The 17279-nt window shown below is 44.7% G+C and overlaps 1 protein-coding gene across 1 annotated transcript in view; it reads left to right on the top strand.

Annotated features, from left to right (window-relative positions):
* The window catches only part of LOC100350776 (leucine-rich repeat-containing protein 37A2), a 44932-nt gene that overhangs the window by 15316 nt on the left and 12337 nt on the right, over positions 1-17279 (top strand). The window contains exons 5-9 of the mRNA XM_089318023.1: positions 6387-6458; positions 7008-7082; positions 12750-12868; positions 13828-13833; positions 15387-17149. Coding sequence (XP_089174149.1) covers positions 6387-6458; positions 7008-7082; positions 12750-12868; positions 13828-13833; positions 15387-17149 — 2035 coding nt within the window. The remainder of the gene's footprint in view (positions 1-6386; positions 6459-7007; positions 7083-12749; positions 12869-13827; positions 13834-15386; positions 17150-17279) is intronic.

The raw sequence follows: 17279 nt of genomic DNA, 5'->3' as shown, positions 1-17279 counted from the left end.
CTCGGCACTCTGATGTTGGATGTGGGCATCCCAAGCAGCAACTCAACTGCTGTGCCAGCACCTGCCCCCATTTTCTTGACAGTGTCCTTTGATGCACAAACATTTTTAATTTTGACAAAATCCAATTTATTTTTTCTTTGATTGCTTATACAATTAATGACATATCTAAGAAACCATTGCCTAATACAAGGCCATGAGCATTTACTCCTGAGTTTTTATAGTTTCAGCTTTTACACAGAGGTATTTTATATGTTTTGAGCTTATTTTTATACATGTATAAGGTATAGGGGCCAAACTTCATTATTTTACATGCTGATATCCAGTTGTCCCAGCACTATTTTCATGCCCTTGTCAAAAATCAATTGGTCATAAGTGTGAGGGTTTATTTTTAGACTATCAAGTCTATTCCATTGATTTATATGTCGATCCTTACTCCAGTACCATACATACTGTGATTGCTGTAGATTTGAATTGTGTTTTCTTGTGGGCTTTTGTTTTTTTCTTTAGAGACAGAGAAGAGAATGCTCATCTGCTGGTTTGATCCTCAAATGCTCACAATAGCCAGGACTGGGCCAGGCCAAAACTGGGATCAGGAAATTCAATCCAGGTCTCCCACACGGGTAGCAGGAACCCAATTACTTGAACCATCACTATTGGCTCCCAGAGTCTGCATTAACAGGAAGCTGAAGTCAGCAGCCAGAGCCAGACATCAAACCCAGGCACTGGATATGGGATGCAGGCATTTTAACCAGCATCTTAACTGGCAGGCTAAATGCTTGCCTCCGGGCTTTGAAATTGGGAAGTTTGAGTTCTATCACTTTGTCCTTTTTAAACATTGTTTTGGCTATTCTGGGTCCCTTGAATTATCATAGGAATCTGTCAATTTATGTAAAGAAGCCAGCTTAGATTCTGATAGGAAAAGTGCTGAAACCATAGATAAATTTGGAGGACAGTCCCTTCTTAACAGTACCGTTTTCTGATCCATAGACACAGGCTGTTCTTCCATTTTCTTAGATCTTCTTTAAGTTTGTTCAACAACATGTTGAAGTTTCAGTCTTAACTTTTTGGTTAAATGTATTCCTAAGTATTTTCCTTTTTGAGACTACTGTACATGACATTGTTTTCTTAATATTATTTTCATAACAGATAATTGGTAGTCTATAGAAATTCAACTTATTTTTGCATACTGATCTTGTGTCCTGCAACATTACTGAAATCATGTGTTAGCTCTAATAGTTTTTCCCTTGAGTATGGATTCGTCATAGTTTTCTATACATAAGACGAATACGTCATCTGCAGATATACTTTTACTTCCTTCTTTCCTATATGGATGTCTTTTTCTCTCCACCTAAATTCCCAGCTAGAATCTCACTGAATAGAAGTGGTAAGAGAGGACTTCCTTGCCTTGTTCTTGATCTTAGGAGAAAATCTTTCAGTCTTCACAATTCAGTATGATGTTAGCCATGGGTTTTTCACTGCTGCTCTCCATTTGATCCTAATTTAATGATGTTTTTATAGTGAAAGCATATTGTATCTTTTAAATGCTTTTACTACATGTATTGAGATGATCATGTTTCTTTATTTTTTCTATTAATACAGCATATACAATGATTGATTTTTATTTGTTCAACCAACTTCACATTTGTGTTGGTGATAGTCTATAGTCTTTCTTAACACTTTGTTGAATTCGATTTGCTGAATTTGTTGAGGACTTCGGCATCTGTATTCATAAGAGATACTGACCTGTAATTTTTCTTTTCTTGTTATATCTTTGTCTGATTTTGGTATCGCAGTAAAACCAGCTTCACAGAGTGAGTTAGGAAATGTTCTGTCTTCCTCTATGTTTTGGAAGATTTCATGAAGGACTTTAACTATTTCACCGATTTCACCAGTGAGAAGGCATTTCGTCTTGAGCTTTTCTTTGTGGGAAGTTTTTTGATTACTAAATGAATCACTTTTTTTTTTTTTAATTTGACAGATAGAGTTAGTGAGAGAGAGAGAGAGACAGAGAGAAAGGTCTTTCTTCCGTTGGTTCACCCCTCAAATGGCCACCACAGCCGGAGCTATGCCGATCTGAAGCCAGGAGCCAGATGCTTCCTCCTGGTCTCCCATGCGGGTGCAGGGCCCAAGCACCTGGGCCATCCTCCACTGCCTTCCCAGGCCACAGCAGAGAGCTGGACTGGAAGAGGAGCAGCCGGGACTAAAACCCGGTGCCCAAATGGGATGCTGGAGCTGCAGGCAGAGGATTAACCAAGTGAACCCGGCGCCGGCCCCTTAACTTTTTTTTAAAGTTTATTTTTATTTATTTGGAAGGCAGAATGAGAGGGAGAGAGAGAGAGAGAAAATTGATCTAGTTCACTCCCCAAATATCTCCAACAGCTGAGGGTGGGGTCAGACTGAAACCAAGAGCCAGGAACATCATCTGGGTCTCCCACATGGGTGGCAGGGAACCAAGTAGCTGAGCCATCATCTGCTACCTCCCAGGATGCACATTAGCAGGAAGCTGGATTGGAAGCAGAGGCAGGACTTGATCTGTAGCACCACAACATGGGACATGGTTATCTTTAATGGCACCTTGCCCTGCTGCACCACAATGCCGGACCCTCAATCTCTTTACTTGATATAGATCTATTCAGATGCGCTAATTCTCCTCAAGTCAGTTTCAGTAGTTTGTGTCCTTCTAAAAAAGTGTCCGGGGCCAGCGCCTGTAGTGCAGCAAGTTAGTTGCCCCCTGCAGTGCCAGCATCCCACATGGGTACTGGTTTGAGTCCAGGCTGCTCCACCTTCCATCCAGCTCTCTGCTATGGTCTGGGAAAGCATCAGAGGATGGCCCAAGTCCTTGGGCCCCTGCACCCGCATGGGAGACCTGGAAGAAGCTCCTGGTTCCTGATTTGCCCAGCTCCAGCCATTGCGGCCATTTGGGGAGTGAACCATCAGATGGAAGCGTTCTCTCTCTCTCTCTCTCTCTCTCTCTCTGCTTCTGCCTCTCTGTAACTCTTCCTTTCAAATAAGTAAATAAATCTCTAAAAAAAAAAAAAGAATGTTTCAATTCCATTCACGTTTTCTAACTGAATGACATCCAGTATTCATAGTTTTCCCTTATAATCCTTTCAATGCCTATAAGGTCAACAGTAATGTCCCCTTTCGTTTTTTTTTTTTTTTTAAGATTTATTTATGTATTTGAAAGTCAGAGTGATACAGAGAGAGGAGAGGCAGAGAGAGAGAGAGAGGTCTTCCATCCACTGGTTCACTCCCCAGATGGCCGCAATGGCCGGAGCTGCACTGATCTGAAGCCAGGAGACAGGAGCTTCCTCTGGGTCTCCCACGTGGGTGCAGGGGCCCAAGGACTTGGGCTATCTTCTGCTTTCCCAGGCCATAGCAGAGAGCTGGACCAGAAGTGGAGCAGCCGGGAGTTGAACCAGCGCCCATATAGGATGCCGGTGCTTCAGGCCAGGGCATTAACCTGATGCACCACAGCACCGCCGCCCCCACTTCGTCTCTGATTTCAATAAATCGAGGCGTCTTTTTTTCTTGTTTTGTAGACTAAAGTTTTTTCCGTTTTGTTGATCTTTTCAAAGAAACTATTTTTGATTATGTTGATTTTCTCTATTGTTTTTCTTTTTATTTTTTTTTTCTCTTTGTTTATTTTTGTTCTAATCTTTGTGTCTTCTTCTTGCTTTGGATTTAGTTTGCTGGGCTTTTTTGTTTTTCTTCCTAATTTCTTCAGGTGGAAGTTTAGGTTATTGATGTGATTTTTTCTTTTAATATTTATTTATTTGAAAGGCACAGTTATACACAGAAGAGGTCCTTCATCTGCTGGTTCACTCCCCAAATAGCTGCAATGGCCAGGGCGGGGCCAGACCAAAGCCAGAAGCCAGGACCTTTTTCCAGGTCTTCCATGCGGGTACAGGGGCCCAAGCACTTGGGCCATCCTCTGATGCTTTCCCAGGCCATGAGCAGGAAGCCGGATCAGAAGTGGAACAGCCAGGACTTGAACCAGCACCCATATGGGACACTGGCCTTGCAGGCAGAGGGTTAACCTGCTATACCACAGCACCAGCCCAAGGAATGAACTTTCAGATGTCCTTATTCCTCTGTTTTCACTGATGTCACCTACAACATGGTTTTAAATCTCTAGTCTCAATGGCTATGAACTAATTAAATATTTAATCATGGGAAATAATTAGGGAAGAGGAATAGGAATAAAAAGAGAAACTAATTCTCACTGCGGCTCTCTTAAAAAATTAATGAAGTTTGAAAAGTATTTCTATATTTAGTCCTCTCAAAATTAAGGTTAAAGTAACAGCTATCATTTTATTTTTTCAAGAATTATTTATTTATTTGAAAGGTAGCGTTACAGAGAGAGAGAGAGAGAGAGAGATCGATCTTCCATCTGCTGGTTTACTCCCAAATGGCTGCAACAACAGGGCTGGGCCAAGCTAAAGCCAGGAGCCTGGAACTCATTACGTCTCCCATGTGGGTGCAAGGGCCCAAGCAGCTGGGCCATCTTCTGCTGCTTTCCCAGAGCATTAGCAGGGAGCTGGACTGGAAGCAGCTGGGACTGGAGCCAGCACTTACACGGGATGCCAGTCTCACAGGTAGCAGCTTAGCCCACTTTGCCACAGAAATAGTCCCCGGGACAGCCATTTTAAATCCCTTTTCTTCACACATGTTGAAGACAGACTTTGGAGGAAGAAGTGAGCTCACACTTCAGCTTTGCCTCTTAACAGCCTGGGGACTTAGGACAGTTATACAACCTCTTCGTGCCTTAGTTTCCCCATGAAAAATGGTGTAATAATGTTGTGAGGATTAAATGTAAAATGTGGATCACAGGTGCCTGGCAGCCCAATCAGCATCAGCTGTAAGAATTCTTATTTTTATAGTCTGTAAAAGTACACTAACAATTATTGAGTAGAGATTTTCTTTTCTTTCTCCTCTCCCTCTTTCTTTTATTTTTTTGTTTGCTTGTTTTAAAAAGCAGAAAAGAAAATCTATTACAGCATTTCAGAATAAAATTTGCATTAAAATGAATTTATTAATTTATTGATGTATAAACATATTGTTTATTCGACAAACATTAAACACCAAGTGCATTTCAGGCATTATGCCACGCACAGGAATAGCAATGACAACAACACGTGGTCCCTGCCTCAAGGAGCTGACAGTCCAGAAGACTGACAGCAAACAGGTGAAAACACGCAGTGTAACTAAGGCTGTGGTGCAGAACAGGAAATGAGAGGGAGTATGACTTTGACCAGTTCCTCCTCTTAGGTTTGTCCCTTTCTCTCTGGCTCCAGAGTTAATGAGTGGATCTTTTTTGTTGTTGTTAAATGGGTGAATTAAGTCATGAATTTTTTTTTTAAAGATTTATTCATTTATTTGAAAGAGTTACACACTGACTTTGTGTAAGAGAAAAGAAAGGCAGAGAGAAGAGGCAGAGAGAGAGGTCTTCCATCCACTGGTTCACTCCCCAGTCGGCTGCAACAGCTGGAGCTGTGTCAGTCCGAAGCCAGGAGCCAGGAGCTTCTTCCAGGTCTCCCACATGGGTGCAGGGGCCCAAAGACTTGGGCCATCTTCTACTGCTTTCCCAGGCCATAGTAGAGAGCTGGATTGGAAGAGGAACAGCCAGGACTAGAATCAGCACCCATATGGGATGCCGGCACTTCAGGCCAGGGCGTTAACCTGCTGCGCCACAGCACTGGCCCCAAGTCATGAATTGGTTAAAAATTTCTAAAAATGAGAGGCAAGCACCTTGAATTATGGAGGACATCAGAATTGTGTTTCCTTCAGAGCAAGGGCTTCCTACCCGTGTGGTGACTTCAAGTTTTATTTGTTTTATTTTGCTTCTTGATAGACAGAGGATAGGTAGACAGACAAAGCTCCCATCTACCAGTTCACTCCTCAGATGCCTGTAGCTGAGAGCCAAGAACTCAATCCAGGTCTCCAAGGAGGAGAAAGGACCCAACCTACTGAGTTATCACCACTGCCTCCCAAGGGTCTGCATCAGCAGAAAGCCACAACTGGGAGCTGAAACTGGGACTCACACCAAGGCACCCAATATGAGACCTGCGTATCCCAACCAGAGTCTTAATGCTGTCACACACCATCCCTGCTTCTGAGGTTTTGACCTGAAAACTCTGGCACATTTTTTTTTCTTTGCTGTCCATTTTTTTCCTATAGTTTTTTCTCTTTCTTGTCTCCACTTTCTCTTCCAGAGACACAGGTAGTCCCCAAAGGAAGGGTGCTTTATGAATTCTAAGGGTGATTTATAGGTAAAGACAGAAAATGATTTTTTTTTAAATATACAAGTTCTCTTTGTGTAAACTTCCACACATTTTTGTGCATATGGAAAAGGCAGATAATCTTAATTCCATTGCATTTTTCAGGAATCTTGATCGTAATCCTCTGACAACTGTTGAAGATTCCTATCTTTTTAAATTGCCAGCATTAAAATATCTGTAAGTATTAAAATGATCTCATAAGTTATAGGATGATTTCTACTCTTCTTTTTTTTTTTTACTTTCTTTAAAGGTTCAGTGTTTTGCATTAAGGCTAAGAATCATGATTTTAATTTAAATTAGGCTACTGAAAAGCTATTCACAAAAAAAGAGATTAAGAAAGGATTATAATGTGTAGAACAGCCAGCAGGGGGAGACAGTGTTGAAGATCACATACAGCTGTGGAACATGTACAATACAATTTGTTCCAGAAAGCAAAGAAAAACAATCTTAACTAATCAAGAGAAGGGAATGCAATTTGCAAATGAACAGCAAGATAATGGCAAGAAAAAAAAGCGTAGTTTCTTTAGTGTCAAGGTCATTAATTTGATGATGCAAATAGTAACAAATTTCTTCAATGAGAACTTTCTGGAATGATTTCCCATGACAAACTCTTGAGCTGGCTTGTTTTATAGAGAACCCAAAATTGATGCAATCACTTGTTCTTGAAATAATCGTGTTAAGGACCATTGGAGTTCATATCATGAATGCTTGGGCTTTCTCCTTCAGAGACATCGGAACAACGCAAGTACCACTTACCGCAGTTGAGAACATCCTCATGATGACTCTCGAATTGGAAAAACTGTGAGTTATTTTCCTCAGGTTTATTTTCATGTCATTTTGTAGATTTGGTTTACTGTTTTTTTTTTAAATATTTATTTATTTATTTGAAAGTCAGGGTTACACAGAGAGAAGAGAGGCAGAGAAAGAGAGAGAGAGAGAGAGGCCTTCCATCTGTTGGTTCACTCCCCAAATGGCCACAATGTCCGGAGTTGCACCAATCCAAAGCCAGGAGCCAGGAGTGTCTTCCGGGTCTCCCACGCAGGTGCAGGGGCCCAAGGACTTGGGCCATCTTCTGTTGCTTCCCCAGGTGCATTAGCAGGGAGCTGGAACAGAAGTAGAGCAGCCGGGCTCAAACCGGTGCCCATATGGGATGCTAGCACTGCAGGCGTCGGCTTTACCCACTGTGCCACAATGCCAAACCCAATTTTACTGTTTTCTTAAATCAGCTATTCAGGTATAATTTTCCTATAATAAAATTCACTTTTAAGTACACAGTTTGACGAGTTTTGACAAATGTGTAGTTATACAACCACCACCAAATTCCCAAAGTAGACCATTTCTATCACCCCCGAAAGGCCCCTCCTGACCTTTGCAGTCCATGCTCTCCCCCCAACCCCAGCACCTGCCAACCACCCATCTTGTGCGTCTCTCTCGGTTCTGCCTTTCCCACAGTGTCTTGTAAGAGAAGTCATGCAGTGTATGTAGCCTTCTGTGTCTGGCTTCTTTACTTAGCACAATCCTTTTGAGATTATGCTGTTACCCATTTTGTTGCCTCCATCAGCAATGCTGTTGCTGAGTAGTATTCCAGGTGCGTGTGTATATCAGTTTGTTTATCCATTCATCAGTATATGGATATCTGGATTTTTTTCCTCTTTTTTTGCAATTATGAATAAAGCTGCTAATAATATTCACAGGTAGGTCTTTGTGTAAACATGTTTTCCCTTCTTATTTTTTTTAAAGATTTAATTATTTATTTGAAAGGCAGAGTTACAGAGAGGCAGAAGCAGAGAGAGACAGAGAGAGACAGAGAGAGAGCACACTTCCATCTAATGGTTAACTCCCCAAATGGCTGCCACAGCTGGAACTGGGCCAATCTAAAGCCAGGAGCCAGGAGCTTCTTCCAGGTCTCCCATGTGGGTACAGGAGGGACCCAAGCACTTGGGCCGTCTTCTACTGCTTTCCCAGGCCATTAGAAGAGAGCTGGATCAGAAGAGGAGCAGCCGGGACTGGAACTGGTGCCCATATGACATGCCAGCACCACAGGCAGAGGTTTAGCTTACTATACCACAGCACCAGCCCCTCTCTCTGCCTTTTAAAGAAGTTAATAACTGAGTAGCATTTAAAAAAAATTTAGTCTTTCTGCTAGGGTATACAGTAATATCTTCTAGCAAAAAAAAAAAAAAAACAAAAACAAAAACAAACAAACAGAAAAAAACAGAGACAGACACACAGAGATCCCATCTACTAGGCCACTCCCCAAATGTCCACAATGGCCAGGGCTAGGCTGGGACTGGAGCTAGGAACTCAACACAGGTCCTCCAGGTAGGTGGCAGGAACCCAACTACTCAAGCCAAGGAAGGCAAGGGAACGCATTGGCAGGAGGCTGGAATCAGGAGCTGGAGCCAAGGATTGAAATCAAGCACTGGGATGTGAGACTCAGCCATCCTGACAACCGGTACACTACCACTAGGCCAGACCTCCTGCACGCTCATTTCTTTAGTAACTGATAGTGTTATGCAAATAGCTTTATGAAGTATCTGTTGAAATCTGTTCCCCTATACTAATTTGATACTAATTTTACCGAGTTTTAAGAGTGCTTTGTATACCCTGGGTACTAGTACTTTCTCTCAGATGTATGTTTAGTTAATATATTCTTTCTGCTTGTGATGTGTCTTTTTATTCTACTAATAGTATATTTCGAAGAGCAGAAGTTTTACAAAATTTTTAAGATTTATTTGTTTATTTGAGAGGCAGAGTTACAGACAGAGAGAGGGAGAAACAGAGAGGTCTTTCCTCCACTGGCTGAATCCCCGCGTGGCTGCAATAACCAGGAGCTTCTTATGGGTCTCCCACATGGATGCAAGGGCCCGAGCACTTGGCCATCATCCACTGCTTTCCCAGGTCATTAGCAGGGAGCTGGATTGGAAGTGGAGCATGCACCACAGCGCCTGCCTCAGAAGCTTTACATTTTTTAACTTTGGTGAACACTCAGCAGTTTTTTTTTATATGGTTGTGCTTTTTTTATGTCTTCCAAAAAAAATCTTTGTGTAAGAACCTATTGAATAATCCAAAGTCACAAAGATTTTCTCCTATGTTTTCTCCTAGAAATTGTTTTATTACATTCAAGTTTATGATCCATTTTGTGTTCATTTTCATGTAGAGTGTGAAGCATTTCATTTTTTGCAGTTAAAAAATTATTTTTGGGGACTGGCACTGTGGCGTAGTAGGTTAAGCATCTGCGTGTAGCACTGGCATCCCATATGGACACCGTTCATGTTCTGGATGCTCCACTGCCAATCCAGCTCCCTGCTGATGGCCTGGCAAAGCAGCTGAAGATGTTCCAAGCACTTGGGCCCCTGCACCCACATGGGAGACCTGGAAGAACTGCAGCCATCTGGGGAGTGAACTAGTGGATTGAAGACCTCCCTCTCTGTCTCTCCCTCTCTGTCTGTAACTCTGCCTTTCAAATAAACAAATGTTTTTAAAGAATGTTTTTGTAGGGCCCTACTGTGACAGTAGCTTAAATTGTGCCGTCCTCTCTCCAATACCTACGCTAAGACTAGTTGAGGGGATTATACAAGATAAGAATGGGGAAAGGCCCCTCACATAGCACCTTGCTCCAATCACTTCTATCTGATCACCTCTTTGACTAACTTTCCCACATTGTCAGAGCCACTGGTTTCTGCTCTAGCCTCCTCTCCCTCAACCTTAGGCAGCACCTGCCAGAGTTGATCCCTCCCCTGTCGGCAAGATGCCTTCCTGTCCAGACTGCCGAAGCCCTCATCATCAGCAAGCTTTCTCAGTTAGCCTTGGCAGTGGGGTTCCACCTGCTTTTCTATTTTTCTTGGCTATTGGTGGATAGGGAAAGTGTTATCAATTTCTATAGCTGTTCACCACCAAGGCCACAACAATTTATAGCTGCTCTGTACTGCGATTCATTATTGGAAGTCTTCAAAGCTTCAGACATTTAGTTTAGACAAAGTAGGCCAGCTCACTGGAGTCCTGACTCATGTGTAATAGTCTTTAATGCACACTGAAAAATAATTATGCTACAGTAAGGATAATATTTATCTCAGGTCATTTGTAATCTCAAAGACTTGCTGATATACTTTTAAATAATAATTTACGTTTATAATCACTTGCATTATTTCTAGCTCATCCATTTTGGTGAACAGGAAGAAGTACGATATTCCCTACGCAAGATGCAATATGCTTGCTAGAAATTTTCCCTGGTGATTACATTTAGGTTGACCCTACCAAAACAGAAGTACATTCCATAAAACAATAGGCTTGAATACTTCACAAATGTCATTGCCATGAACCATTTTTATAAGAGAGGAGAGTACTAAATTAAAGAAAACTAAAGAATTATAAAAACTAAATGCAATGCCTCATGTTTGATTGGATTCTAGATTTTAAAAAAAGTCATAACATGGTCGGGATGATGAGGCCCCAGCATGCACTCTCTAACCATATTCTTTCATTCAGCATGATTAAGACATTCTTGGTGTCTGTCTCAATAGTTCATTTTTAACATTTTTGAATAGAATTTCATTATATGAATATACCGTAATTTATCCGTTCACCTGTTGGCGGACACTTGGGTTGTTCCAATTCTTGGCTGTTACAAGTGAAGCTGCTCCAAGGGCAGGCATTTGGTGCAGCTGTAAGCCACCACCTGGGACACCCATCTCCCACAGGATAGTGGCCAGGTTCAAGTCCCAGACTCACTCCCAACTCCAGCTTCCTGCTAATGTACACCCTAGGGGGCAGCAGGTGATGGCCCATGTATGTGGGTCCTTGCCATCCACGTGGGAGACACAAACTGAGTACTGGGATCCTGGTTTCAGCCTGGCCCAGCCCTGGGTATTGCAGGCATCTGGGGAGTGAACCAACTGATGATGATGTCTGTCTGTCCCCATATTTCTCTCTGTGTCTCTGCCTTTCAAATAAATTTTAAAAAATAATTTTAAAAAATATTTATTTATTTGAAAGGCAGAGTTTACACACACACACACAAACACACACAGTGTGTGTGTGAGAATCTTCCATCTGCTGGTTCACTTCCACCCACTGGCTACTATGGCCGGAGCTGGGCCAGTCTGAAGTCAGAAGCCAGAATCTTCTTCCGGGCTACCCATGTGGGTGCAGGGGCCCAAGCACTTAGACCACCTTCTGCTGCTCTCCCAGGTGCATTAGCAGGGAGCTGGATCAGCAGTGGATCAGCTGGAACTCAAACTGGTGTCCTTATGGGACCCTGGTGTCACAGGTGGTGACTTAACCTGCTATGCCACAATGCCAGCCCCTCAAATAATTTTTTAAAATAAAATTATTTTTTAAAAAATTATTAAATAAAAGTTTAAAAATGAAAAAAAAATATTAAATAAAAGTTAAAAATTAATAAAAAGTGACAATATCTTAAAAACTTAAACACAGATCTACACAGATCTACCATATGTTCCAGCCATTCCACTTCTGGGTATTTGTTGAGCCATTACCTGACACCTCGCAAAGTGCTCGCTGCAGGAAGCTGGAATCAAAAGTGGAGCCAGGATTTGAACCCAGGCAGCATCTTCATCACGGGGCCAAATGCCTGTCCTTGTCAAACCATTTTTGCATACCCCAACACTGATTGAGAGGTCCTTTTTCTGCATATTTTTTCCAACAGTTACTAATGGTCAATCCTTTTCTGTGGCTAAAGTAATTTCTAATAGTGGATACTTCCCACGTCAATTGAGAAAGGGACTCCAGAGACTGGGGGCTTATTCACACTCTTCTTAGAAGTCTGCTGGAGCTGGCACTGTGCAGTAGTGGGTTAAGCCGCCACCTGCCACATCAGCAGAGTCCCAGCTGCTCTACTTCTGATCCAGCTCCCTGTTAATACACCTGAGAAAGCAGCAGAAGATGGCCCAAGTCCTTGGGGCCCTGCACCCACATGGGAGATCTGGAAGAAGCTCCTGCCTTTGGCCTGGCCCAGTCCCAGCCATTTCGGCCATTTGGGGAGTGAACCAGCGGATGGAAGACCCCTCTCCCTCCCCCTCCCCCTATCCCTCCCCCTCTCTCCTTCTCTCCTTCCCTCCCTCTCTGTAACTTTGCCCTTCAAATAAATAAAATAAATCTTAAATTAAAAAAAACCTGCTGTCATCCTGTGCACTCCCAACCCAAAGTGAGACTTTTCAGTTGAGAGGAGATACTTGTGAGTAAAACCACAGGTCAAAAGCACCCGATTTCTAATCCCTGTCATCCTATTTTGAACATACCATACCGACTGCCATGCTTACCTTTCTGTTGGGCACCTCTGCCTGCTTCCTAAATTTGCAACATTTAAGAGCGGCCCTTGGCCATCAGGTCCTACCCAACTGTCTTGGCCATATACCTCAGGAACTTTTCACAGCCTTGGTCTGCCTCCTCCATCAACTCAAGTAAGCCTTTCATGACTAACTTGATTCTCTGTGTTTCCATTTACAGGATCCTACCTAGCCATATGGCCTGCTGCCTCTGCCAATTTAAAAGTAACATTGAGGTTGTCTGCAGGACAGTCAAGCTGCATTGTGGCAGTGCATGTCTGACAAACACCACACGCTGTCGTGAGTCTATCGCCTGGAGATACATTTTTAAAAATTTTCTATCATTTGCTTTTAATTTCTTATTGTTAAATTGAGGATAAGTGTTTAAAGTAATAGTATAATTGCTTTATTTGTATTCATTCCTTCAGAGTTAAACTCCCTCAATTTCTGAAGTGCTCTCTTGATGAACATCAGGTTCCCTGTTACCTTTACAAAATTTGATGCTGCATAAAGGACCATGATAAAGAAACACAAGGGGAAGAGAGCGACACTGGTGGCCACACGATGTTCTGTGCTCTTAGCTTGGTGCTTTATCTAATGATAATTCACTTGTGCACAGCAATGCAGTGTGTAAACTGATTTTACATGCATTAGACGTCACGTGCCACTGCCTCATAGGACAGCTGTAGATCAGTTTTGCTTTCTTTGTTTCCACAATCATATAAAAGAGTACGAGTGATGCTGTTATTTAGAGGCTGGTTTCTGGCTCCACAACCAGAAACGGCTGCTGGCTCCTCTGACGGAGAGGAAGGCCCTTCCATTCGTAGGCTGTTCAATTTTGAACCTGTTCTGAATCTTGAGCTTTTCTATCTACAGAACACCCAGGTGCTTTTAAGTGGTTTTATTGCCACTAACTTTGTGACTTAAAATGTGGCTGCTTCTCCAGACAGCTTGAATACAGCTCTCTATGGGATCTGGAGCATTAGCACATTTCTAATTGTATATGTGTACAGACAGAGCTGCTTACTTTCCAAAACAGTTTTCCCCCTATTGTATTACTGCCTTCTCCTTAACAGGTAGGTAATGGCCAGTGCTATGGCGTAGCAGGTTAAGCCTCTGCCTGTGGCACTGGCATCCCAGATGGTTCAAGTCCCAGTTGCCCTACTTCCAATCCAGCTCCCTGCTAATGGCCTGAGAAAGCAGTGGAAGATGACCCAAGTGCTTGGGCCCCTGCACCCATGTGGGAGACCTGGAGAAAGCTACTGGTTCCTGGCTTCGGATCATTCCAGCTCTGGCCGTTGAAATCATTTGGGGAGTGAACCAGCAGATGGAAAATCGCTCCCTCTCTCTCTCTGACTCTGCCTCTCAAATGTATAATTTTTTTTTAAAGAAGTAGGCAAAATAAGCATTTTTTTTTTTTGACAGGCAGAGTGGACAGTGAGAGAGAGACCGAGAGAAAGATCTTCCTTTTGCCATTGGTTTACCCTCCAATGGCCGCCGCGGCCGGCGTGCTGCGGCCGGCGCACCGCGCTGATCCGATGGCAGGAGCCAGGTGCTTCTCCTGGTCTCCCATGGGGTGCAGGGCCCAAGCACTTGGGCCATCCTCCACTGCACTCCCTGGCCACAGCAGAGAGCTGGCCTGGAAGAGGGGCAACTGGGACAGAATCCGGTGCCCTGAACGGGACTAGAACCTGGTGTGCCGACGCCGCAAGGCGGAGGATTAGCCTAGTAAGCCACGGCGCCGGCCAAAATAAGCATTTTTAATCTGCTTTTACAGATGAGGGAAAAAACAAGGCCAGAGGTGCTAAATGTTGGAGCTGGGCACCCAGGTCTTTTGTCTAATTTTGGGCTCTCCACAAGCCCACGTTCCTTCGTGCTCATGATTCTTACCTCTTCCGAAGACCCTCACTGGAGGGTCTGGAAAAGAGAGCCAGCCGCACAATGGCACGCTTGAAGCGTTGGATGGCTCCCTACGCGGAGCTGGAAATATTGGAAATGAAAGCAAAGCAGGCATCTGCAAAACCGCTTTTCCCTTCTGCATCTAGAACTCAGACAACGTCTCCCACACACTCATCCCCGAGACTCACTGAACGTTGCCCAGACACACCACCCGCAACCTGCAGGCCTCTTCACCTACACCCCAGACCCCTGCCCAGAGTTACAGAAAGCGCCAGGGTGGATGTATGTGTCTTCCCTACACGGAGCCTTTCGTGGTTGGGGGTGGGGTAGGAAACACGGGCGCAGGGACCAAGTGAAGGAACTGGTACGTCAGGGGAAAAGGACACGTCGGGGTGAGGAGGAGGGCCCCTGTTCTAGCATCTCGGCCCCAGCTCCGCTCACGTGACTGTCTCTCACTGTGGTCACCTGTTAGCGGCAGCAAGAACACGAGGTCACTGGAAGCAGGTGAGGGGGAGCCTGGTGCTCCCTTGGAACCTGAGACAGGACGGTGGAGAACGTGACTGTGGGTGGACAGAGCTGCAGAGGCCCCAGCGCGTGGGAACTGTCTGTCTCCCAGCCTTGGGCTTTTACTGGGTACTGGGCATTCGGCCACTGGGGACCAAGGGAATAATCCTAAACACAGCCACTGCTTTTCACACTGCGGACTCTGCTGAGGGCCACTCCTTCAAAAGACTTTCCTTCTCCTGGTGTTGCCATTTCACAGGCTTCAGTTTGGGTTTATTTTTCTAAATGACACCCAAATACTGGGGACTCTCAACTTAATTGATGGGGATGTGCGACTGTGGACTGACATAGAGCTGTCCCAGCAGTCTTCTGTTGTCAAAGCACTCTCTTCTTCTTCTTCTAACAGTTGAAGAAGCATCTATAGGGAATCCCAAAGGGGAATTCATGAAGGCACTGCAGGCCCGGAAGAAGAACACCAGCACGGAGCTCATTATTGAGCCAGAGGTGGAAATGTCGGAAAGAAAACAGCTCAACGTTGCATACGCCACGAATGAGCCGCTAGACTTTAATGACGAAAGTGACGTAATTAGTGCATTAAACTACATACTGCCTTATTTCTCAGAGGGCAATCTAGAAGATGTAGAATCAACATTATTACCATTCATTAAACTGCTTTTTTCTAGCACACAAGGAGATAAGTCTTTGGGTTCCTTGGAAACCAATCCAAGAATCCCCTTTGTAAAACCTTACGAAAGCAAATTGAGAAAGCTTCGTTTCCTAGAAAACTTGTTAAATGCAGAAATTCAAGCAAAAATTAATGCGGTTAAAAGAAGAGAAAAAGCCGCCATGCTTATGCAGCCCATGCTGTTAGGTCCCAAATTTAAACGCCAAATCTTCTTAAAGAAATTGGAAATTGCCCAGTCACAGCAGAACAGCCTGGCGACCACTCCCAGCGGAGGGCGAAGGCTGCAGAGAGTGAAAAAAGTCGTCAAGGGGCTGAAGGGCTTACAGAAAAGGCTCCGCCAGGAGAGGAGAAAGCAGAGCATCAGGAGACAGAGAGCAGGGCCCCTCGGGGGGAGCTTCGCTGAAGGTGGGCTGGGGAGGGCAGGCCCTGGCGAGCTGGAGGAGCTTAACCACGCGGTGCAGCGGCCCAGCCAGGGGGTGGGAAACTCCCTCCACGCTGAGCCCTCGCTCACAAAGGGACACGAGGCCGTGGCCTCCCCTGTGCTGCAGGAACACATCGTGGGCAGGTCTTCTGCTGTCTCCCTCGTAGAACCTCTCCCTGAGTTCAACAACAAAGGGAAAGACTTAACCTACACCATGCTTGTTTTAGAAGACGCAAATGCTAGAGTGAAAAAGACAGAGGCAGCAAAACCAATCTATTCTGAACCAAATTACCGCTTTCCTAAAACCCGCTCTCATCTGGTCCTCAGAACCCCCAAGGCCAAACTGAGTCGGAAGTTCAGAAGGAAAACTCCCCTCAACACACAGGTGTCTGTAAAGAGGCCTGCCTTCCTTGCATTGCGGAGTCTCATAGGCTCGCCTTCCCGAGAGGCCTTCTCGTCCCCGGGAGACCTGACTTCTCAGCGAAGTCCCACTCTGGAAGAGGTTGTCTTGGAAAACGTTACTGAAGAAAACCCTTCTATGGGAGACGATTTGGAAGGAAACACTTTGGTAGAAAACATGGTTGAGCTGGAAGAAACACTCCCTGCCAACACAACCCTGGAGAATCCTTTGGCTGCAGGTTCTGCTGGGACTGCACTCAGCCCGAAGCCGACCACTAAACACACCAATGAGACGCAACGGGAGCACCCCAACATGAGCACTGACGCCCCCTCCACACCCGCAGACTTCACCTACCCCTCCCTGTTGTCCCCGGGGGATGAGTTTGAAATTCAGCTCAACCAGCAGCTCCGCTCCCTCATCCCCAACAACGACGTGAGAAGGCTCATTTCTCATGTTATCCGGACTCTGAAAATGGACTGCTCGGAGACCCATGTGCAACTGGCCTGTGCCAAGCTCATCTCCAGGACAGGCCTCCTGATGAAGCTCCTCAGTGAGCAGCAGGAGGTGAAGGTGGCCAAGGCAGAATGGGATACGGACCAATGGAAAACTGAGAATTACCTCAACGAGAGCACAGAAGCCCAGAGTGATCAGAAGGGGCCGGACTCGAGAGAGGTGAGGACAACCTGAGACGTAGACCCGGACTTTCTGCCCATTTAGGAGCTGCCACTAAAGCGCCCACGCAGGAAGACCAGGGGCTCCTGGTCCTTATCTTGTCTTGGGCACATTATCTGTGGCCAAGGCA

This window comes from Oryctolagus cuniculus, chromosome 17 (genome assembly GCF_051225735.1).
Source record: "Oryctolagus cuniculus isolate XC-2025 breed Fujian yellow rabbit chromosome 17, ASM5122573v1, whole genome shotgun sequence".
Classification (NCBI taxonomy): Eukaryota; Metazoa; Chordata; class Mammalia; order Lagomorpha; family Leporidae; genus Oryctolagus; species Oryctolagus cuniculus.
This window is presented reverse-complemented; position numbering and strand designations above follow the sequence as displayed.